Here is a 25,869-nt window from a genome sequence, read left to right as displayed (position 1 = left end):
CCAAACAAGACTACTTGTGTGTTTTAGCATAAGCAACAAGTGATAGACACAACTAATTGATTCCACAATCAATAGATTAGATCTAAGCTTTGTGTCCCACTACATCCAGTCGTGAATATTGGTGAGAAATTAAATAGCTCATCGGAGGAAGGTCCACAAATTTCCCATCCTCAATGATGGGGGAGCCCAGCATTCCAGTGGAAAGGCTAAGGCTGAAGCATTTACAAGTTTCAACCAGAAGTGCCAAGTTGATGATCTACTCCTCCAGAATTCTCTAATATCAAAAACACCAGTCTTCAGCCATTTCCATTCACTCCACATGATACCAAGCAACAACAGTTAGTAAGTTTCATTTGACACCAAAATGGGAGGCATAGTGGACAGCGAAGAGGGTTACCTCAGATTACAACAGGATCTGGACCAGATGGGCCAATGGGCTGAGAAGTGGCAGATGGAGTTTAATTCAGATAAATGTGAGGTGCTGCATTTTGGGAAAGCAAATCTTAGCAGGATTTATACACTTAATGGTAAGGTCTTAGGGAGTGTTGCTGAACAAAGAAACCTTGGAGTGCAGGTTCATAGCTCCTTGAAAGTGGAGTCACAGGTAGATAGGATAGTGAAGAAGGCATTTGGTATGCTTTCCTTTATTGGTCAGAGTATTGAGTACAGTAGTTGGGAGGTCATGTTGCAGCTGTACAGGACATTGGTTAGGCCACTGTTGGAATATTGTGTGCAATTCTGGTCTCCTTCCTATTGGAAAGATGTTGTGAAACTTGAAAGGGTTCAGAAAAGATATGCAAGGATGTTGCCAAGGTTGGAGTATTTGAGCTATGGGGAGAGGTTGAATAGGCTGGGGTTGTTTTCTCTGGAGTGTCAGAGGCTGAGGGGTGACCTTATAGAGGTTTATAAAATTATGAGGGGCATGGATAGGATAAATAGGCAAAGTATTTTCCTTGGGGGGGTGGGAAGGGTGGGGGAGGCGGAGTCCAGAACTAGAGGGCATAGGTTTAGGATGAGAGGGGAAAGATATAGAAGGGACCTAATGGGCAACTTTTTTTTAGATTAGATTAGATTAGATTAGATTAGATTATTTACAGTGTGGAAACAAGCCCTTCGGCCCAACAAGTCCACACCGCCCCGCCGAAGCGTAACCCACCCATACCCCTACATCTACATCTACATCTACCCCTTACCTAGCACTACGGGCAATTTGGCAATTGGCATGGCCAATTCACCTGACCTACACATCTTTGGACTGTGGGAGGAAACCGGAGCACCCGGAGGAAACCCACGCAGACACGGGGAGAACGTGCAAACTCCACACAGTCAGTCGCCTGAGGCGGGAATTGAACCCGGGTCTCCGGCGCTGTGAGGCAGCAGTGCTAACCACTGTGCCACCGTGCCACGCAGAGGGTGGTACGTTTATGGAATGAGCTGCCGGAGGAAGTGGTGGAGGCTGGTACAATTGCGCATTTAAGAGGCATTTGGATGGGTATATGAATAGGAAGGGTATGGAGGGATATGGGCCAGGTGCTGGCAGGTGGGACTAGATTGGGTTGGGATATCTGGTCGGCATGGATGGGTTAGACCGAAGGGTCTATTTCCATGCTGTACATCTCTGTGACTCTATGAACTGGATACTGCAAACACTCTTGGCTCTGACAACATTCTGGCAATAGTACTGAAGGTGTGTGCTCTAAATCTTGCCACATCCTTAACCATACTGCTCCAGTACAGCTACAACACTGGCATCTACCCAACAATGTGGAAAATAAACCAGCTATGTCCTGTGCACAAAAACAAGGGCAAATCCAACCCTGCCAATTACTGCCCCAACAGTCTACTTTTGAATATCAATAGTGATGAAAGGGGTCATCAACAGTGGGATCAAGCAGCACCTACTTTGGAGCTGAATGCAAGAGGTGAGGAGAGTGACTGCACTTGAAATAAAATCAACATTTTGACATTTGGTATTGAGGAGCCCGAGCAAAACTAAAATCATCGGGAATCAGGAGAAAATTCTGCACAAGTTGGAGTCATACCTGGCAAAGGAATATGGATGTTGTTCTTGGTGTTGACTCATCTCGGCTTCAGGAAGTCTATGTAGAAGTTCCTCAGGGTCATGTTCTCAGCCCAGCCATCTTCAGCTGCTTCATCAATGACATTTTGTCCATTCTAAGATTGCAAGTGAAGGTGTTTGGCGATGATTGTACTATGTTCAGCATCATTTGTGTCTCCTCACATACTGAAGCAGTCCCCCATGTCCAAATACAGAAGCACCTGGACTGTATTCAGGTTTGGGCTGACAATTATCAGGTAACATTTGCACCATACAAGTGCCAAGCAATAACCATCTCCAACAAGACACAATCTAACCAGAAGCCAAAACAGAAATTGCTGGGAAAGCTCAGCAAGTCTGGCAGCATCTGTGGAGAGAAGTCAGAGTTAATATTTTGGGTCCAGTGACCTTTCCTCAGAATGGTTTTGTTTCTGATTTACAGCAACCATTGCTGAATCTCTGACCATTTACATCTTTGAGGTTACCGCTGACCACATACTGAACTGGACTAGCTACATAAATATTGTGACTGCAGGAGGTCAGATGCTAAGACTCCTCTGAGTCAGTGGTATCAGTCTGTTCTGATATAATGCGATAGTTTAATTCCCGTGCGATCCCATATTATAAGAAAATTGCGTAATAGCAGCACCATTTAAACCAAAGGGGCCAGAATCACATTAAAGCCAATACAGGTAAGGAAAGTTCACCTTCTACAGACGACAGTCTAAATTCTTCGATCACCTTGTAGCCAATTCGTATTGAAGAAACCCGCATTAAAGGAGAACCAAGAGTGTCGCGCTGGAAAAGCACAGCAGGTCAGGCAGCATCCAAGGAGCAGGAGAATCGAAATTTCAGGCAAAAGTCCTTCATCAGGAATGAGAGAGATTCACATTCTTGATGAAGGGCTTTTGCCCGAAACATTGATTCTCCTGCTCCTCGGATGATTCCTGACCTGCTGTGCTTTTTCAGCACCACACTGTTGACTCCAATCTCCAGCATCTGCAGTCCTCACTTTCACCTTATAGCAGAACCAACTGTTTAAGAATTGGAATGTCATGTTACGGCTGTACATGACATTGGTTAGGCCACTTTTTTAATACTGCATTCAGTTCTGGTCTTCCTGCTATTGAAAAGATGTCCATGAATGAGACAGATACTAAAGAGTAGTCCATGGTAAGTCTAATGGTGGGATGAAACATCATTTATGTCACTATGTAGTTGTTTCAGTGACTCCTCGCCATGAGTCCAGAGGAAGAAATGGACTACTCTTTAGTATATGTCTCATTCTTGGACACGTGCATCTCCATCAAGGATGGGCACCTCAACACCTCACACTATCACAAACTCACGGATAACTTCACAATGTTACACTTCTCCAGCTTTCACCCTAAACATAATAAAACAACCATCCCCTATGGACAAGCCCTACATGCCCACAGGATCTGTTCAAATGAGGAGGAAAGTGACAGACATCTGAGAGTGCTCAAGGATGCTGCCATAAGAACAGGATATGATGCTCAACTCATCGCTTGCCAGTTCCGACGTGCAACAGCAAGAAGCCGTAATGACCTCCTCAGGAGACAGACACGGGTTGCAACTGGTAGGGTACCCTTCATTGTCCGGTACTTCCCGGGAGCCGGAAAACCACACCATGATCTTCGCAGCCTGCCAAAGATTATCAATGAGGATGAGCACCTTGCCAAGACCTTCCCTATGCTTCCACTTCTCGCATTTAAACAACTGCCAAACCTTAAACAGATCATTGTTTACAGCAAACTGCCCAGCCTTCAGGACAACGTTGACCACAACACCATAAAACCCTGTCCTGGCAACCATTACAAGACGTTCAGAGTGTCGACATGGACACCACCATTACACGTGGGGACACTACCCACCATCTACATGGCAGGTACTCATGTGACTTGGCCAACATTGTCTACTTTGTACGCTGCAGGCAAGATGAGATTGAGCAGAGGCTGTGACAATGGATGAATGGACACCATGCAACAATCGCCAGGCAGGGGCGTTTCCTCCCAGTCGGGGAACACTTCAGCGGTTCGAGACATTCGGCCTCAGATCTACGGGTGACCATCCTCCAAGGCGGATTTCAGGACAGGAAACAATGCAAAGTGGCCGAGCAGAGACTGACAGCCAAGTTTGGTACCCGTCAGGATGGCCTCAACTGGGATCCTGGGTTCATGTTACACTACAGGTGACCCCATTACACTCTTTTCTCTCTCTCTATATCTCTCTCCCTATCTATCTCTGTCTTTATCTTGCTCTGAGTCCTGCACACGCACACACATATACGTCTATGAGGTGAATTTGTATTTGCAGAATTGTATTTACAGTTACACTCTATTTTGCTCAAAAAATCTACAACCGGTGAACAGTCAATGCAGACAGTCAATCCATATAATATTTTGTAAATTCCACTTTGGAAATAGAACCAGTCTGAGTCAAGATTGGGATACACACAGACTCACACATTTAAGGCATTGTCTGAGCTGAAATGTCACTTTTTTAAAATACTTTAACTTAACTTGTGAACGTGACTTAAAAGAAGTTCTGGCATTTACATATTAATGAAGCAAAACCTGTAACCCATTCTAAAAGATGAAAGACTTAACAACAATTGAGGCTTGTTAAATATATCATTTTACTTGCATGACACTCTAATCTTTTGCTACAAATTCTGTGTCTTCTGGTCCTACTGCACAACCACCTGAAGAAGGTGCAGCATTCCGAAAGCTAATGTTTCTAAATAAACCTGTTGGACTGTAACCTGGTGTTGCATGATTTTTAACTTTGTCCACCCCAGTCCAACACTGGCTCCTCCACATAATGGTTTTAACAGGCCATTTTAGTCAAAATTGCTGGTTTAATTTGGATATGCCTGGTGGTTCTAACACAGACTCCTGTAAGCTTTGAAATCAAGGACTGAATTGAATAATACATATGGGATCAAGGCTCAACCATCCACCAAGGATATCAGATGTACTGGCTGACACACAGGGAGGTTACTTAATGGTGGGACTGAAGGAGAAGATGCACAAGTTCTTGGAGTCCAGAGAAGGGATGTTATACACCTGCAGTGAGGAGGATGTCCATCTTGCTTACCTGTCCTTCTCCTCTGCACTATCACCTCAGGCCCTCCTCCCACTTCTTGCGTAGACTCAAAGAGGAGCATCTAACAAAATGCTAAGGATCAAGTTGACCCTTCCGTGTGGGAACTCCTATAGAGTGAAGTATCAGAATTCTTTTTTTTTAGGTGAAGCCCCTCAGAACTTTTGGAATAATTGTTGGCTGTTGATCTCTCAACAGCTGTCCTATAATGCCTGCTTCTCATCTCCAGCACCTTTGACATTTATAGGTTACTGTATAAGATCATGTGTCATAAGATCATCTGTACCAAGTAGGGCTAACATAATCAGACTGATTTGTAGCAGAATCCTGTGCATTGTACCAGCGCAAATGTTACTTTTGCTCCTCTCAATAAATGTCAAGTTTAATTTTGATTAAATTTTAACCACACTTTGCCAGTGGGAAACTGACTATATTGGAATCAGATTGGCCACTCATTTCACATCCCAAACCAATCTTGGTGAAAAGTTTAATCCCATTGAAGTATGAAAGGTGCACCAATCCAATTATTTCATTAACTCGCAATGCATATTTCCTGATATTTTTTTTCTACTTGACACGGACAGGACAATGCCATTGCTGTGTGATTAGGCTTTGTATAGTCATAGAAAATCATTCAAATAAAAAAGACGGTCTTTCTACATTTATTGCAAGTTTGTCAAAAACGAAACTGGTTGCAGAGCCGTGAAATGATATCAGGCGGATAGTAATTGTCCCTGCCAACATAACCCCAACTCCACCCCAATAGGGCTTCATCCACTGAACGAGCTCATTGACATTCCACAACAAATTTTTGCCGTTAACTGCAGAAGATTATTGACAGCAGACATTTAATGTCTGATATCCATTGAAATGCATCGGATCTTCTGAGAATGGCTATGATTGACTTGCTCCTGGCTTTCTGGCTAGTGGTTGGAACCACTGCTGTGGACTTCTGTCAAGGTCAGTGTGATAATCTCAAAGTAGCTGTTACAGTCCATTTAAACATGATAGACTGTATTAAGCTTTGGTAAAATGAGGAATTGGATTGCTGTATATTCAAAATTTAAGAAGAAATTGCTGCTTTTCCAGGTGTTTGCTTTTGCTAAGCTGTGCAGCAATGAATTTTTATTAGCTTTTTAGTATCAGAACCCCTGGTCACTGCTGTAAAATATGGGACAGCCGAAAGTATTTTTTCACAACCTGCCAATTGCTCTTAGAGTTACAGAGCCATATAGCATGGAAACAGACTCTTTGGCTCACCCATGTCGACCATAATCCCAAGCTAAACTAGCCTCACCTACCTGTGTTTGACCCATATCCGTCCAAACATTTCTTATTCATGTACTTAACCAAATGTTGTAACCGTACCTGCATCCACCACTTACTTTGGAAATTTCATTCCACACGTGAACCACTCCATGTTTAAAAAAATGCCCCCATGACTTTTGTAAATCTTTCCCTCTCCACTTAGAAGTATGCACCCAATCTTGAAATCCCTCAACCTGGAAAAGACACACCTGCCATTTCCCATATCTATACCCCTCATGATTTTATAAACCTCTTTATGGTCACCCCTCAACTTGCTGTGCTCCACTGAAAAATGCCCCAGCCTATCTAGCCTCTCCTTATAACGCAGAACCTGTATTCGTGGCAACATCCTGGTAAATCTTTTCTGAACTCTCTCCAGCTTAATAATATCCTTCCTATAACAAGGCAACCAGAACTGGATACGGTACTCCAGGAGAGACCTCGTCAACACTCTGTACAACCTCAACATGATGACCCATCTTGTGTACTCAGAGATCTGAGTAATAAAGGCAAGTCTGCGAAATGGCTTCTTAGTCACCCTGTCCACATGTGACACAAATTTCAAAGAATTATGTACCTGAACCACTTAGTCACTCTGTTTTACAACATTTCCCAAAGCACCACTTCTAATTGTATAAGCCCTGCCCTTGTTTCTTTTACCAAAATACAATACCTCACATTTATCCAAATTAAACTCCATCTGCCACTCTTCAGCCTATTGACCAGATCTCTTCGTAACCTTAGATAACCTTCTTTACTGTCCACCATTCCACCAACATAAATGTCATCTGCAAACCTACTAACCATGCCTCCTATATTCCCATCTAAATCATTCATAGAAATGACAAAGAAAAGTGGACCCAGCACCAACCTCTGTGGAACACCGCTGGTCACAGGCCTCCAGTCTGATAAACAACCCTCCACCACCACACTCTAAGTCTTACCATTAAGTCAATTTTGTATCCAATTGGCAAAATCACCCTGAATCCCAAATGATCTAACTTTACCAATTAGTCTGGGAGACAGCGAGGACTGCAGATGCTGCAGAGTCAGAGTCGATAAAGTGTGGCGCTGGAAAAGGCACAGTAGGTCAGGCAGCATCTCAGGAGAGAGTCAATGTTTCCAGTGGTTATGGCCGAAATGTCAACTCTGCTCCTCAGATGCTGCCTATGGTTACCTTGTCAATGGCTGTACTGAAGTCCAAGTAAACAATGCCTTTCACTGTTCAATCTTCTTGGTTACTACTCAAAAACCTCAATCAAGTTTGTGATACATGATTTCTCTTGCACAAAACAATGCTGACTATCCCTAAAAACTGGATAAAAACAATGACTGCAGATGCTGGAAACCAGATTCTGGATTAGTGGTGCTGGAAGGGCACAGCAGTTCAGGCAGCATCCGAGGAGCTTCGAAATCGACGTTTCGGGCAAAAGCCCTTCATCAGGAATATTCCTGATGAAGGGCTTTTGCCCGAAACGTCGATTTCGAAGTTACTTGGATGCTGCCTGAACTGCTGTTCTCTTCCAGCACCACTAATCCAGTATCCCTAAAAACTCCTTGCCTCTTCAAATGCATACAAATCCTATCTTTCTGAATCACCTCCAACAACTTATCCACCGCTGAAGTCAGGCTGACAGGTCTTGTTGAAATATCCAATGATTTAATTGCTTAACTCGTTTTTGTGGTATTATTCCTTTGAGAAGTAGAAATAAATTAATTTGCTTTTGTAAAATTTAATATGTTTGTCAATTTATCCTGATCAATTGCTACAAATTTAGGCTTTAGTTATTGTAAACTGAATTTTAATTAGTGACACTTGTGTTAGACAGAAATATTTGCAGGGAATAAATCGTTTCCACAGTTGCTGTGGCCCCAAAGTTAATCCTATCCACGTGGTTGACACAATTTGTCGAACCAGCTTTGGCTTAATTACATGATTTACATAACGTGTTCAACAATGATCCCATGAGGCCATTGTTCTTGTAGTACACCAGCAAAATATGAGAAAAGCAAAAGCAAATGTGCTATAAAATCCAAACAACTGACCCAATGTAACACAAAATCTCCCACATTATAGTATATCATCATATATATAGACCAGGAGCTTCATGTTTGTGTTCAAAATCCTGTCACGGTCAAAGACTGGGAGTGCGTTAGAGCATGCGTTTTTAGAGTCATAAAGTCATACAGCGTGAAACAAACCCTTCGGTCCAACTCATCTATGCTAACCAAGTATCCTAAATTTAACTCGTCCCATTTGTCTGCATTTGGTCCGCATCCCTGTAAACCTTTCCTATCCATGTACCTGTTCAAATGTCTTTTAAATGTTGTTATTATCCCCATCTCTACCACTTGCTCTGGCAGTTCATTCCATATGTGCACCACCCTCTGAGTGAAAACTTTGCCTCTCAGATCCCTTTTAAATTTTGGTTCTTTCAACTTAAGTATATGGCTTATGATTTTGGACTCCCTTGGAAAAAGACCTTGGCTATTTACCTTATCTATTTATATAATTTTACAAACCTCTATACGGTCATCCCTCAGCCTCTGATGCTCCAGAGAAAATAGTCCCAGCCTATCCAAGTTCTCTTTAATAACTCAAACCCTCCAGTCCTAGCAACAGCCTTGTAAATTTTTTTATGCATGCTTTCTAATTTAACAACATCCTTCCTTTTGTATGGCAAGCAGAATTGTACACAGTATTCCAAAGGTGGCTTCACCAATGTCATGTATAGCTGCAACATGATGTCCCAATTCCTATACTCAATATCTGACCAATAAAGGCAAGCATACCAAACACCTTCCTCACCACCCTGTCTATGCGGAACACTGCTTTCAAGGATTTACGAACCTGAAGAAGTGAATGGAAATGTTATTGGCCTTTTTTTAATCACGTGATGGAAGTTAATTTCTATTTTCTTTTGTCTCTGGAGCAAATTGTTTCTCTGTAATCTATTGAGTTTAGTATCATAATGAACACCCCTGCTCATTATAAAGTGAAAAATTGATGGCTGCTCACCAAAGTCCTGGGACCATTGTCATGGGGACATAGTAACTCGATGTCCAATACTGATGTGGGTGATGATAGGGTATGCAACACTGAATTTCAGTTTGTTGAAGTTGAATCACACCTGTTGAGCTATTTTCATTCTTTTGTCTTTTGTTGTTGGATTGTCACAAGTCCATGCTTACAATCAGGTTTTGGTGATGTGGATAGGGAAAGTATTATCAGTAACTCTGCAGAGCAAGGTTTCCTACCCATTTTTTGTTACAAAGTACAAAAGAGTCAATAGACAACTGACCTATAGAGAAGGGGGGCGTGGTGGCTCAGTGATTTGCACTGCTGCCTCACAGTGCCAGGGACCCCGGTTCAATTCCAACCTCAGGCGACTATCTGTGTGGAGTTCGCACATTCTCCCCGTGTCTGCGTGGGTTTCCTCCAGGTGCTCCATTTTCTTCCCAAAGTCCAAAGATGAGGTTAGGTGAATTGGCCATGCTAAATTGCCCAAAGTGTTTCGGGACTGTAGGTTAGATGCATTACTAAGGGATAAATGTAGAGTCATAGGGGAATGGGTCTGGATGGGATAGTCTTTGAAGAGTTGGTGTGGACCTGCTGGGTCGAAGGGCCTGTTTCCACACTAGGGATTCTATGATTTGAAGACGGCTGATGGCAGTCTCTGGCAGAGCTGATTTGCAACAAAACCTTTTGTTGTTTGTCTACTTACAGGGTTATTCTTCAGTGCCTTGGCGAGGACTAGCAACTTTTACTTCATATTATAGTAACTTAAAACTTTTATACCCAGATGCTTGTGAATGTTAGTATGTTAATGAAGTCCCCAGAGATTGTTTTTCATGTGTCTACTGATCTCAATGATATTTTAAGCAGAATGACACCACGTAATGGAAGCAGCCTGCTCAGGGAACAAGACTATGATTTGGAATTCGTATACACATTTATATTTCAATCTGCTGCTGTGCAATTTCAATTATGAGGCTAATTAATGAAGCTAAGTAGCATTCCTGAATAATCTACCTTTCAACCTATATAATATTGCATTTTAAAGAAAATTATATATAGGAAAAGTAATTTGGAATGTCACATCCTTGGGAATGCGACTGAGTTTTTTCTCATAGCTAGAGACGTTTTTTCTCATAGCTGAAGAAGTTTTAACCACAAAATAATTAGAGGCTTTGGATTCATTGTGTTTGTGCATGGGGATGATTTAATTTATAAAAAAATCAGGATATAAGCTCAAATCCACAAATTTCCAGCATTAATGAAGGTTGGAAGTTGGAATACTGCCTGTTGCAAGGCGAGTGCAAGTTTGCACTTTAGTATTAAAGTGACCCTTTGATTGTTAAGCAAAACAGAAATTGCTGAAAAAACCCATCAGGTCTGCCAGCTTTTGTGGAAGGAAAGCAGAGTTAACATTGGGTCCAGTAACCCTTCTTGAGAACTGATAATAGCTAGGAAAAGGTGGTATGTAAGCTGACGTGGGGATGGGGTAAGGGACTGAGCAGATAGGCAGAGATGGATACCAGAGAGAGAGAGAAGTTAAAAATCACACAACATCAGATTATAGTCCAACAGATGTATTTGGAAGCTCTCGCTTTCAGAGCGCTGCTCCTTCACCAGGTTGTGGAGTATAAGGTCATAAGACATAGAATTTTTGCCACAAAGGGAGAGAACAACAGTTAGGGATGAATGATAGTATGCAGAGGGAGAAAGAAACACTGATAATGGGGACTATAAGTAGGTGAAAATGGGTTGACTATGCTGACAGCAATGCATGTCATGACAAGGCCTGGGATGTGGGGGTGGATCAAGGATATAGCTGAAGATGTTCAGGTCCTAAAATTATTGAACTCAGTATTGAATCCTGAAGGCAACAGGATCCCCAAGTGGAAAATGAGATGCTGTTCTTTCAGCTTGTGCTGAGCTTCACTGGAATAGGACAGCAGGCCTGAGGCAGAAATGTTGGCCAGAAAACATGGTGGTATGTTGAAATGTAAGCCTTACTGTTGCTCACAATTTGAATTTATCAATGGATGGCCTGGTTTCCACAGGAAATCCAGCAACTATGTCCTGGCTGGGCTGCTGAATCCAGGCAGTAATTGTTTGCGTGGTCTAGTGTACCCGACTGGGCAACCCTGCCATTCACCACAAAATATGGGGAATCTCAACGTCTGAGACCCCGAGACCTTACCACCCGAGTTCCAAACCTACATCCACACCTGACAGACTGGGGAAGTGAAAATGCAGACCGTTGGCCTCTAGGGTTTCCGAATGTCCTTCATATGATATCTTTACAAAAGAAAAACACCCTTTGCAAATATATGTGTATCGATTGACAATTTTTTTTTTCCTTTTTTGAAAAAATTATGTTGCAGTTGGAAGATTGCTGATAGAATTCAACTCACTGATGACAATGGAGAAAGTTCAGCGGGAAAATCCAGATGTACGAATGGGTGGCAAATACAAGCCTTCAGACTGCATCGCTAAGCAAAGAGTTGCCATCATAATTCCATTCAGGCACAGGGAACATCATTTGAAGTTCTGGCTGCATTACTTACACCCCATTCTACGCAGGCAGAAGATCAACTATGGAATTTATATTATAAACCAGGTGAGTCCCTGAACAAGAAGTCTGACATTGAGATGGTGATGCCTTGTTGTAAGCCAAGGATTTCAATGGAGCTAATTATGAGCGTGAGCTGTTGATCATATTTGATTTATATGATTCCACTTTATGGTTTTACACCTTTTGCCCTTAGTATGTCAATTGAATATCAAAACACAACTATATTTAAATGAGCTATATCTGATTTGCTATCATCTATCTCCTTGACATTGTAATCCGGGTCACTACTTTTCATCATTTATATAAATGATTTGGATGCGATCATAAGAGGTATAGTTGGTAAGTTTGCAGATGACAAAGTTGGAGGTGTAGTGGACAGCGAAGAAGGTTACCTCAGATTACAACGGCACCTTGATCACATGGGCCAATGGGCTGAGAAGGGGTAGATGGAGTTTAATTTAGATAAATGTGAGGTGCTGCATTTTGTTTAAGCAAATCTTAGCAGGACTTATACACTTAATGGTAAGGTCCAAGGGAATGTTGCTGAACAAAGAGACCATGGAGCGCAGGTTCACAGCTCCTAGAAAGTGGAGTTGCAGGTAGATAGAATAGTGAAGAAGGAGTTTGGTATGCTTTCCTTTATTGTACAGAGTATTGAGTACGGGAGTTGGGAGGTCATGTTGCGGCTGTATAGAACATCGGTTAGGCCACGGTTGGAAAATTGCTTGCAATTCTGGTCTCCTTCCTATCGGAAAGATGTTTTAAAACTTGAAAGGGTTCAGAAAAGATTTACAAGAATGTTGCCAGGGTTGGAGGATTTGAGCTATAGGGAGAGATTTAATAGCTAGGGCTGTTTTCCCTGGAGCGTCGGAGGCTAAGGGGTGACCTTATAGAGGTTTATAAAATCATGGAAGGACATGGATAGGATAAATAGACAAAGTCTTTTCCCTGGGTCGGGGAGTGCAGTACTAGAGGGCATAGGTTTAGGGTGAGAGGGGAAAGATATAAAAGATACCTAAGAGGCAACTTTTTCACGCAGAGGGTGGTATGTGTATGGAATAAGCTGCCAGAGGAAGTGGTGGAAGCTAGTACAATTGCAACATTTAAAAGGCATCTGGATGGGTATATGAATAGAAAGGATTTGGAGGGATATAGGCCCGGGTGCTGGCAGGTGGGACTAGATTGGGTTGGGATATCTGGTCGGTAAGCACAAGTTGGACCGAGCGATCTGTTTCCGAGCTGTACATCTCTATGACTATGACTCTATCTGCATGAAAGATCAAAATTACAATGATTCTCCAACTTCTTCAGGTTTGACACTTCATCTTCACTGAGTTGCAAGTTGTTGTGTCTACTCTAATTCTGTCAAGCCTACTGCTCTAGAGAAATATTTTCAATTCAAATTAGTCGCCAATATTACTTCAGAGGAATGTCAACGTCTGATTCTCATCCAAGAAGTAAACGAAAGGTATTTGATTAATTAGAATTTGTGATCAGCTGTATCCTTTTACATAATTTACAATGGGAAGGTGGAAAATGATACTGGGGGATGTGCAACTTATTACAGATCCAAAAGGGGGATGTACCTACACTAGACATGTTGCTGCTTATTTCCTCTTGTTCCTTTGTTTTGTGATTCAGAGTTGATGATCAGAGACAGCCTGTGAGCAGATGTCTTAAGTTAATTGTTTTGGGTAATACTGCAACATTATCCAGGGTTCTTGTGGCATAGTGTTAGTGTCCCTACCTCTGAGCCACGAGGACTGTAATCAAGTCCAACCGGCTCCAGAGGTGTGGAGTAATATTGCTGAAGAGATTGATTGGAAGATATCTAATAATACAGTATTGCTTTGTGGTGATGGTGGCACTGTGGATGAACATCTATGAAGGGTACAGACCCCCTCCACGTATTTTCTTTGCGTCTTAGCCATGAATTTCACACAAAATCAACCTCTCTAACTTTAGTGAAAGATCAGGAGAATGTTTCAAGTTTCTGCAACCAGTGAAAGAATTTCCCATTTACAACTGGGCTGCCCTTCACCTCGAGTTTAAAAGCATTATATTTAACTCAAGAAATGATGTGGCGGTGCGGGTGTTGGACTGGGGTGGACAATGTCAAAAGTCACATGATACCAGGTTGTAGTCCAACAGGTTTATTTGAAATCATAAGACTTCACCTGATGAAGGAGCAACGCTCCGAAAGCTTATGATTTCAAATAAATCTGTTGGACTACAACCTGGTGTCGTGTGACTTCTGACTAACTCAAGAAAGATTGGAGCTGTGATGTTAGATGTAGTTTTTTGCAACATGCCACAACTCTATTATAGAGTCATAGAGATATACAGCATGGAAACAGACCCTTTGGTCCAACCCGTCCATGCCAACTAGATATCCCAACCCAATCTAGTCCCACCTGCCAGCAACCAGCCCATATCCCTCCAAACACTTCCTATTCATATACCCATCCAAATGCCTTTTAAATGTTGCAGTTGTACTAGCCTCCACCACTTCCTCTGGCAGCTCATTCCATTCTTTTCAAAGGTTGTGGTAGAGGATTACTTTACACTTAAAGCAGTTATCTTGGTGTTTTTTTACTTCAGTTTTTAAGAAGCTTCATTAATCAGGGAAGCATCTTGACACTGCCTGTAAGAGTATTGATTATTTGTGAATGCTTTGGACTAGGTTGGCACTCAAAGCGAATTCAATTCTGTTTAACTGTCTTGGACACAGTCCTTTTAGTTGTCAAATATAGGCAAACGCCAGTCCCAAAAAATACTTTTTGGAAGATGTCAGTTATTATCAGAAAGTAGAAAAAGTGTGGTTGAAATATTTGTTTGTTCAGGAAGATGCAGAAATGTGGTAGATTAGAACAAAACAGATGTAACATGTACAACTGGTTTTCTTTTTTTGTAAATTTCTAACCATCAGTATTATGAAGTCAAGTTATGGAATGGGAAATAATGGATTAATAAGGCAACCATTGTGTGGTACACATTACCAGCGTTCAGCACAACGGCCCTGTTACAAATGGCCAAAGCCACACACTGACAAATGAGACTAAATCGTTTTTGAGTGAAGAAGAAATATTGTACAGCATTATACTGAAGGAATTCTGCAATCATAGAGATACCTTTTTTTGTATGAAATGTTAAATGAAGACCTTGTCTCCCTGCTCAGTTGGGCATAGTTCACTTTTTTGAAAAAAAATGGAACCGTCCCAGTGTTCTTGTTAAATCTATCCCTCAATTGGCATCACACAAACAGATAAACTAGTTATTCACCACATTTGTGAGGATATGCTATGTGCATTGCTTGGTATCTTTGCCTACAATAGTAGCAGTTACTTCAGAACTACTTAATTGCCTGCAAAGGTTTGTTCTGAGGATATCAAAGGGACCACATAAATTGAAAGTCAGTTTGTTTTTGTTTCCTTTTGTGTGCTCATGCACTGGAGACTGTCTTGGCTATTCCTTCATTGCTTAAAGGGAAAGAGATGGGTGGCCTTAAAGAAATGGCTTTACACAACACAGAATGGCTTTGGTAGGGCCAAAATGTGCAGAATGGAATACGCTTGATCTATTATAATAAAGTGCAGGTAGAAATGTGTTACAAACTGGATAAAGGGTTTTTTTTCACTCTTGGAAGTAAGTGCCGCTAACATATATTGCTCATCCCTAGTTACCTTGAACTTCATACAACTGACTAGTTTACTCAAACACTGGGCACTGAGTCAATCATTTGCGAATGTGTCTGGAACCACATTGAGGCTAACCTAGATGAGGACAGCATGCTGTCTTCCCTGAAGAACATCAGCAAAGTGATTTGGTTTTTAGAACAATTCTACAGCCGAGCAATCACTTTTGCTGATGGCTTTTTATTTATTGCCAGTTGTTTAAGCCAAATTCAAATTCTTGCTATTCTAGTTAGAATTGAACACTCATTCTCTGAATTAGTCTGGCCCTTTGGATTATTAGACTATGTCCACTATAGTATGGCACTTCATATTGTTCCTAAAGTGAATTACCCAATTTACCTGCTAGTCAAAGCAATAATCAACAGTTGGCTTCCTATATGTTTATTAATTAATTTTATTAATTATTCTCTCTGTGGTGGCACAGAAAATTATGTATAAACAATGTGTCAAGAGATAATTTTCTCACTCCAGATTGAGATGACTGTCAGTCCACCCAAACCTGAATGTGACATAGCATCAATCAAATTTGTGAGTTCGGTTTTCCCTTCGCCAATGTGATATTAAAGACATATTTTCTCACCTTCCCCTCTTTAGGTTTTCATACAACATGTATCATAGCCTGACTGAGAGGGCAGGCAGATACCTTACTAGCTACTCTGTTAACTGCCAGCTCGGAGATGCACAAGAGGGTCTGGGGTGACTTGGCCACTACCTTGGTGTCTTCCGTAAAGGCATGGCTGAGATTAAGAACTTGCCATGTGGGAAATGGCAGGCACAATTTTCATCCTCTGTTACAATGAAGTTCTATTTGCCCTGTTCTAGTGAGCTACCAGATGATGGAGATAGTAGTAGTTCAGCAATGGGATTCCCAGTGATTGTCCTTTGATTCCTGCTGCTCATAATGTAAATTGGCCTCAATGGAAATATTCTAAGCCAAGTCTCTGTTTTCCCCATGCACCAAGCTGTTTGTGAAAGCATCATGTTAAAAGACCGGGAGTAGCACTGAAAGAGACTTGGAATTTGGAAGGAAAAGCATGCCTCACAAGATAGAGAAGCAAATGGCTGAAAAGAGAAAACTCCGAAAGAGTTAGAAAAGATTAGTGTGTGCAGATTGGTGAAATGTTAAGTGCAGCATTCCATTTTATGATGATGGCTAAAGCAGAGAAGTTAAAATAAAGAATAGAGAACAAGTAATATATTCTCTTATATTCTCTTTAATATTTGAGAACGCTTCAAATTACATGGGCTGGGGATGGAGTTAGTTGAAGGCTATTGGATGAGAGACATAGAGAGGATTTGAGGAAGAATATTTTATGACTTGGAACACTCTGCCTGTAAAAGTAAGAGAAACCGTGATTATGAATGATTTCAAAAATAAATTAAATGAGTATTTGATGGAAATGAACTTGGAAAGCTACTGGATGGAATGGGGTAATGGAACTGATGAATTATTCTACAGAAAAACAGCATGGACTCTATAATCTGAATGACCTCCTCCTGTGCTGTAATGACTCCAAGGTCCTTGTTACACTTCACAAAGCATTATTATGGCTTCATTTTGCATCAGTTTTGAATATCACATTGTTTCATAAAGGGGCTTAGTGGAGGTGAAATGTTGCTCTAAAGCACAAGTGGAATGGACCAAGCTTCCAGGTTTTCAGAAAAGTACTTAAGAATGGTATTTGCACCATCTCTACTTTTCAATAAATGGACATGCAGGCTCCGAGGGACAAGTGAGATTGGGGAATATTAAAAGAGATCAAGTGAAATAATAGTTTTAACCTTCTAAAAAGTGTAATTAAGACATAATTCCATTGATAATTAAACTCCAGGACAGTAATAGCTGGACATAGGATGAGGACATTTTATAAACAGTTTGATTTGAAACGTTTATACATGCACTTAGAACTGAATTTTGAATTCTGACTTTTAATGAGTTAATTACTTTGCAGTATTTCTCATCATTATTATTGAAAGTGTCCAGAATTTAATTTTGCAGTAATTTTCCCAATAATTGGATGCAAATTCTTAGACCAGTACATTCTGGAACTCACAGGAGAGAGGCAATTTTAGCCTAGTACTGACTTCAAAGACAGGATTAATTAAGAGCATCTAGGAAGTATGATCATAACATTTAAGAATGCCATATTTAGACTAGTTCTGAGAATCTTGGGCCTGAAGCTAAGCTTTAACTCCAAATAAAGGTACTTAGATAGTGTAGACTAAAGTGGAATCGAAAAGTAGGTGAAACAAAAATTAAAACAAGTGCTGGAGAAAGGTTTGCAGTATCTATAAAGAGAGAAACAATATTAACATTTCCAGTCCAACATCACAACATTCAAGATTACAGTCTAGTGTAGGAAAGTGGGACGAGTGTAGGTTGTAGTGTACTTTTGTAGTACAGAGTTAATGCACCAAAGGGTCTATTGTGTACTGTGTGATGCCATGATCCTTTTTCAAACAGTCGTATCAGCTTAGAAATGTAAAATTTCTTTCTCCTTCTGTAGCAATTTCTGCTTTATTTCAGAACTCCAGCATCCCTCGTACTTGGATCTTATTAAAATGAAAGATGCTAGAGAAACAAGGGCAGACATTTAAGGAGGTATTCATAATTCTAAATAATAATGTATTTCACTAAAAAAAGAAAAATAAACTTCTACCAGATGAAAGTACCATCTGTGGCCAACTGAGGAAGTAAAGATGAAACCGAAATTGGAAGAAAAATGAGCAATACTGGCAAGATTACTGGAAGACCAGAGACTGGGAAAGTTTTGACAGTCAGCAAAGGATGAATTTTAAACAAGGGTGAAATGGTAGTTTGAGAAAAAATTAGCATGTAAACACATTCAGTAAAAGCTTTTATATGTATATAAACTTTTACTGAATGTGTTTACATGCTAATTTTTGTATAAAAAGTAAACGAGTAGCGAAAGTAAATGTTGGTCCTTTAGAGAGTGAGCTGAAAAATGTGTTGCTGGAAAAGCGCAGCAGGTCAGGCAGCATCCAAGGAGCAGGAGAATTGACGTTTCGGGCATAAGCCCTTCTTCAGGAAATTCTTCAGGATACTGCCTGACCTGCTGCGCTTTTCCAGCAACACATTTTTCAGCTCTGATCTCCAGCATCTGCAGTCCTCACTTTCTCCTTTAGAGAGAGAGAGACTGGGGGAAAGAATCATGGGAAACAATGAAATAACTGAGTTAAAAAAAACATTTTGAATCTGCCTTCTCTGTGAAAAACACGACATTCCAAGAATAATAAGAAAAATCAAGAGGCAAAAGAGAGGCAGGAACTTAAAACAATCGCTATCACTAGAGAAATATCACAAGGAAAACTAATGGTCTAAAAGCTGACAAATCCTCTCGGCTTGATGGCCTATATTCTAGGGTCTTAAAGAATGTGATTCTAGCTCCTTTAACAATCCAGTGCAGGCTTGATGGGCTGAATGACTCTTTCAGCACTGTAATACTTCTGTTATTCATTGCTTATAATCTTCCAAGAATGTGGAAAGTTCCTAAAGATTGGACCATCCCCAAATATAGCGTCACTACTCAAGTATGAAGGGAGACTGAAAGCACGAAACCATAGGTAGTTAGACTAACATCCATTATTGGAAAAATGCAAGAATCCATTATTGAGAATGTAATAGTGGGACATTTAGAAAATCATCATAAATCAGACAGACAAAGTCAGCATAATATTTTGAAAGGGGAATGGTGCTTGATACATTATAAGATTTCTTTGTGGATGCAACAAGTAGGGTGGATGAAAGGGAAACTGATGAGGTAGTGTATTTGAATTTCCAAATGAAATTCAGTACAATACCACATCAGATGTAACTGTAGAAGACAGAGTTCATGATTTTTGTGGTAATATACTACTATGGCTAAGAGGTTGGTTAACTAACAGGAAACAAAGTGAGTAGAAGTGGATTTTTTCAGGTGAAGTTAAAAATGCCACAACAGGTTATAGTCCAACAGGTTTATTTGGAAGTACAAGCTTTCGTAGCGCTGCTCCTTCATCAGGTAGCTCGGAGCAGCATTCTGAAAGCTTGCACTTCCAAATAAGCATGTTGGAATATAATCTGGTGTTGTGTGATTTTTAACTTTATCCATCCCAGCCCAACACTGGCATCTCCAAATCATATTTCCAAGTAGGTAAGCTATAATGAGTGAAATGTTGCCGGGTTCAACATTTGATGGTAAGGTCCGAGGGAGTGTTGCTGAATAAAGAGACCTTGGAGTGCAGGTTCATAGCTCTTTGAAAGTGGAGTCACAGGTAGATAGGATAGTGAAGAAGGTGTTTGGTATTCTTTCCTTTATTGGCCAGAGTATTGAGTACAGGAGTTGGGAGGTCATGTTGTGGCTGTACAGGACATTATTTAGGCCACCGTTGGAATGCTGCGTGCAATTCTGGTCTCCTTCCTATTGGAAAGATGTTGTGAAACTTGAAAGTGTTCAGAAAAGATTTACAAGGATGTTGCCAGGGTTGGAGGATTTGAGCTACAGAGAGAGGCTGAACAGGCTGGGGCTGTTTTCCCTGGAGCATCAGAGGCTGAGGGGTGACCTTGTAGAGGTTTGCAAAATTATGAGGAGCATGGATAGGATAAATAGACAAAGTCTTTTCCCTGGGATTGGGGAGTCCAGATCTGGAGGGTATAGATTTAGGTTTAAAGGGGAAAGATATAAAAGAGACCTGTGGGGTAACATTTTCACACAGAGGGTGGTATGTGTATGGAATGAGCTGCTAGAGGAAGTGGTAGAGACTGGTACAATTGTAACATTTAAGAGGCATTTGGATGGGGATATGAATAGGAAGGGTTTAGAGGGAAATGGGCCGCATGTTGGCAGATGGGGCTGGATTGGGTTGGGATATCTGGTCGGCATGGACGGGTTGGACTGAAGGGTCTGTTTCCGTGCTGTACATCTCTATGATTCTATAACTTACAATTTACATTAATGACTTGGCTGAAGTGGCCAATTATATTGGTGCTAAATTTGCTGCAGCCATGTAGATAGTTAGGTAAATAAGTTGTGAGGTGAATACAAAGATTTTGCCAAGGAATACAAATAAATTAAGGGAAAATGAGATGATGTTCTGTTTTGCAGGACAGAAGGCAGAATATGGTTTAGTGGGAGAGAGACTCCAGATATGGCATGACAGAGGAATCCTTGTACATGAATCACAAAATGTTGACATGCAGGTATAGCAAGTAATTAGGAATGGAAATGGAATGTTTGCTTTTATTGTATGGGGGATGAAGCATTCTACAGGACATCGGTAAGCACACACTTGGAATACCATGTTTGGTCTCCTTATTTAAGGGGAGATATACTTATGTTAGAACTGTTCTGAGAACCTTCACTAGCTCATGGCTAGGACAATGGGATTGCCTAATGAAAAGTTAAATAGGTTTGACCTGCACCCATTGGAATTTTGAAGAATGAGAGGTGGCCTTATTGAAACATGTAAAATCCTAAGTGGGTTTGACAGGATAGATGCTGAGAGAGTACAAACCTCTTGCAAAGGAATCTAGAAGTTTGGGCACATTTTGAAAATAAGGAGTCTCCCATTTCAGACTAAGATCAGGAGGGATTGCTGTTCCTCGCGTTTTATTTTCTTCACGTTGGGGCGGCAAGGTGGCTCAGTGGTTAGCACTGCTGCCTCACAGCACCGGGGACCCAGGTTCAATTCCAACCTTGGGTGACTGTCTGTGTGGAGTTTGCACATTCTCCCCGTGTCTGCATGGGTTTCCTCTGGGTGCTTCAGTTTCCTCCCACAATCACAAAGATATGCAGGCCAGGTGAATTGGCCATGCTAAATTGCCCTTAGTGTGAGGTGCATTAGTCAGGGGGTAAATATAGGGTAGGGGAATGGGTCTGAGTGAGTTACTCTTCGGAGGGTTAGTGTGGACTTGTTGGGCCAAAGGGCCTGTTTGCATACTGTAGGGAATCTAAACTAAAAATCATAGGAAGCAGTAAAAGCTGGGTCATTGAATAAATCCATGGATGAGCTGGACAGTCTTCTGCTTGACAAGAAAATCAAGGGTTATCGGGGAAGCCCACACAATCAGATCAGTTGCAATTTTATAGAATGGCAGAGCAGATTCAATTGGCCAAATGGGCTGCTCCTGCAGACCTTATCAATTTCAAAACATTTGGATGTTTATTAAACCTTGAATGAGCAAATGACCAAGACCAGAAATTGTAGATTTGGTGGCTTTATGTGACACAATTTCATGCTGTTGTTGAACTGTAAATATTTCACTGTGTATTGTCAGTGCCATTTATATTGAATAATTGCATAAAAGGTGAGGTTACAAAAGAAGCTGGCTACAGAAGATATTTTCACTATGGCCTCGTATACTCAATTTTGTCTCTCTTTCTCCCAATTTCTTTCAACTTCGCTTTATGATGATCTTGATGTTAAACTCAAGTTCAGTAAAATACAGCTACTACTTCTTTCTGGCCTTCAGGGTTAAATTTACATTCGGTTGTATTAGCACAAAGTATCAAAGACTGTACGGCACAAAATTTAGGCACAACCATAATTACCACATCTACTTGTACTGAAAATAATAAGTGATCTATCGTGAAAAGATTCTAATTATCAAAAGCTATTTTATGGTTATGACCTTCTAGATTTGTTAATGTTCTACACATGTAGCCTGCCAGTTATATTTAAGCTATTTAGACTTTAGTTTTGAACTGTGGAATTAATATAAGATGGAATATAGTATAATAATTTATATTCTTTTACTATATTTGTGATATGATATGCACATAACTTCTACAAAGAATGTAGAATATTACAGCACAGTACAGGCCCTTCGGCCCATGGTGTTGCGCTGCCCTGTGAAACTAATCTGAAGCCTATCTAGCCTCCACTATTCCATTCTCGTCCATATGCCTATCCAATGGTCATTTAAATGCCCGTAGAGTTGGCAAGTCTACAACTGTTGCAGGCAGTACGTTCCACACCACTACTAGTCTCTGAGTAAAGAAACAACTTCTGACAACTGTCCTATATCTATCACCCCTCAACTTAAAGCTATGTCCCTTCATGTTAGCCATCACCGACGCAAGATAAAGGCTTTCACTGTCCACCCTATCTAACCCTCTGATTATCTTATATGTCTCAATTAAGTCACGTCACAACCTTCTTCTCTCTTTTGAAAACAGCCTCAAGTCCCTCAGCCTTTCCTCATAAGACCTTCTCTCCATACCAGGCAACATTCTAGTAAATCTCCCCTGAACCCTTTCCAAAGCTACCACATCTTTCTTACAATTTGGTGACCAGAGCCGCATGTAATACTCCAAGTGCAACCACACCAGAGTTTTGTACAGCTGCAGCATGACCTCATGCTTCTGAAACTTGATCCCTCCACTAAAAAAAAGCTAACGCACTGTCTGCCTTCTTAATAGTCCTATCAAACTGGGTGGCAACTTTGAAGGATTTATGTACATGGACATTATTAAGATCTCTCTGCTCATCTACACTACCAAGAGTCTTACCATTAGCCCGATACTCTGCATTCCTGTTACTCCTTCCTAAGTGAATCACCTCGTACTGCATTTGCTACCTCGCAGCCCAGCTCTGCAGCTTATCTATGACCCTCTGTAACCTACAACATTGTTTGGCACTATCCACAACTGTACCAACCTTAGTGTCCTCCGCAAATTTACTAATCCATTCTTCGACATCCTCATCCAGGTTGTTTATAAAAATGACTAACAGCAGTGCACCCAAAACAGATCCTTGCAGTACGCCACTAGAAACTGAACTCCAGGATGAACACTTTCCATTAACCACCATCATCTGCCTTCTCTCAGCTAGCCAATTTCTGATTCAAACTGCTAAATCACCCTCAATCCCATGCCTTCATATTTTGTGCAGTAGTCTACCATGGGGAACTTTATCAAATGCCTTACTGAAATCCATATACATCACATCAATGGCTTTACCCTCATCCATCTGCTTGGTCACCTTCTCAAAGAACTCAATAAGTTTTGTGAGGCATGACCTATCCTTTACAAAATTGTGTTGACTAACCTTAATCAACTTATTCCTATCGAGATGATTATAAATCCCTCTCTTATAATCTTTTCCAATACTTTACCCACAACCGAAGTAAGGCTCACTGGTCTATAATTACCAGGGTTGTCTCTACTCCCCTTCTTGAACAAGGGAACAGCATTTGCTATCCTCCAGTCTTCTGGTATTATTCCTGTCGACAATGATGACATAAAGATCAAAGCCAAAGGCTTAGCAATCTCCTCCCTGGCTTCCCAGAGAATCCTAAAATAACTAGCATCCCGCCCTGGGGATTTACCTACTTCACACTTTCCAGAATTTCCAACACCTCCGCCTTGTGAACCTCAATCCAATCTAAGTCTAGTAGCCTGTATCTCAGTATTTCCTTTGGCAACATTTTCTTTTACCAGTGTGAATGCTGATGAAAAATATTCATTTAGCCTTCCCTTTCTCCTCTGAGTCCACGCACAACTTCCCACTACTATAATTGATTGGCTCTAATCTTACTCTAGTCATTCTTTTATTCCGTATATACCTGTAGAAAGCTTTAGGGTTTCCCTGATCCTATCCACCAACAATTTCTCATGTCCTCTTCTCGCTCATCTTAGCTCTCGTTTTAGGTCTTTCCTGGCTACCTTGTAAATCTCGATCACCCTAATTGAGCCTGCACATCATCTCCCTGCCTGACAGGTACATACTTATCAAGGGCATGCAGTAGCTGTTCCTTGAATAAGCTCCACATTTCTATTGTGCCCATGCCCTGCAGTTTCCTTCCCCATCCTATGCATCCTAAATCCCATCATAATTGCCATTCCCCGAGCTGTAGCACTTGACCTCCGGTTTCCATTGCAAAAGTAAACATAACTGAATTATGATCACTATCATCAAAGTGCTCACCTACCTCCAAATCTTAACACCTGGCTGGGTTCATTACCCGATACCAAATCTAATGGGACCTTGTCCCTTGTTGGCCTGTCTACATAATTTGTCAGAAAACCCTCTTGCACACAATGGACAAAAACTAACCCATCTAAAGTACTTGAACAATAGTATTCCCAGTCAATATTTGGGAAATTGAAGTCCCCCGTAACAACTACCCTGTTACTCTTACTCCTATAGAGAATTGTCTTTGCTCTCCTTTCCTCGAACTCTCTGGAACTATTCGGAGGCCGATAGAAAACCCAACAGGGTGACCTCTCCTTTCCTGTTTCTAACCTCAGCCCATACTGCCTAAGTTGACAAGTCCCTATAATATCCTTTCAGCAACCATAATACTTTCCTTGACTAACAATGCCACACCCCCTCCTCTTTTACCATCTTCTCTGTTCTTACTGAAAGATCTAAATCCCAGAACCTGCAACATCCATTCCTGTCTCTGCTCTACCCATGTCTCTGAAACGGCCACAACATCGAAGTCCCAGGTACTAACTCATGCTGCAAGTTATTCTGGATGCTCCTGGCATTGAACAAGACACACTTCAAACCAACTTTTTGCTTGCTGGTGCCCTCTTGTGACCCTGAAACCTTGTTTCAGATCTCCCTACTCTCAACCTCCTGGACACTGGAACTACAATTTAGGTTCCCATTCCCCTGCTGAATGAGTTTAAACCCACACAGAGAGGATTAGTAACTGTCCCCCCAGGATATCGGTACCCCTCAGGTTCAGGTGAAGACCGTCCTGGTTGTAGAGGTCCCACCTATCCCAGAAAGAGCCTCAATTATCCAAGAATCCAAGCCCTCCCTCCTGCACCATTCCTGTAGCCAGTGTTCAACTGCTCTCTCTCCCTATTCCTCACCTCGCTGGCACATGGCATGGGCAACAAACCAGGGATAATTACTCTGTTTATCCTAGCTCTAGGCTTCCATCCTATCTCCCTGAATTTCTGTGTTAAATCCCCATCTCTCTTCCTATCTATGCCGTTGGTGCCTATGTGGACCACAACTTGGGGCTGCTGCCCCTTGCCCTCAAGGATCCCAAAAACATGATCAGAGACATCACGAACCCTAGCACCTGGGAGGCAACACACCAACCATGAGTATCTCTTGTTCCCACAGAACCTCCTATCTG

General features: G+C 41.3%; 1 protein-coding gene across 3 annotated transcripts in view; it reads left to right on the top strand.

The window, feature by feature from the left end:
• b4galt2 (UDP-Gal:betaGlcNAc beta 1,4- galactosyltransferase, polypeptide 2) overlaps nucleotides 1-25,869 on the top strand; it is a 486,872-nt gene that overhangs the window by 259,075 nt on the left and 201,928 nt on the right. For all 3 annotated transcript variants that reach the window (XM_072574427.1, XM_072574425.1, XM_072574426.1), the window contains one exon: nucleotides 11,885-12,120. In XM_072574427.1, the coding sequence (XP_072430528.1) occupies nucleotides 11,885-12,120 (236 nt within the window). The remainder of the gene's footprint in view (nucleotides 1-11,884; nucleotides 12,121-25,869) is intronic.

This window comes from Chiloscyllium punctatum, chromosome 7, assembly GCF_047496795.1.
Source record: "Chiloscyllium punctatum isolate Juve2018m chromosome 7, sChiPun1.3, whole genome shotgun sequence".
In the NCBI taxonomy this organism is placed as follows: Eukaryota; Metazoa; Chordata; class Chondrichthyes; order Orectolobiformes; family Hemiscylliidae; genus Chiloscyllium; species Chiloscyllium punctatum.
This window is presented reverse-complemented; position numbering and strand designations above follow the sequence as displayed.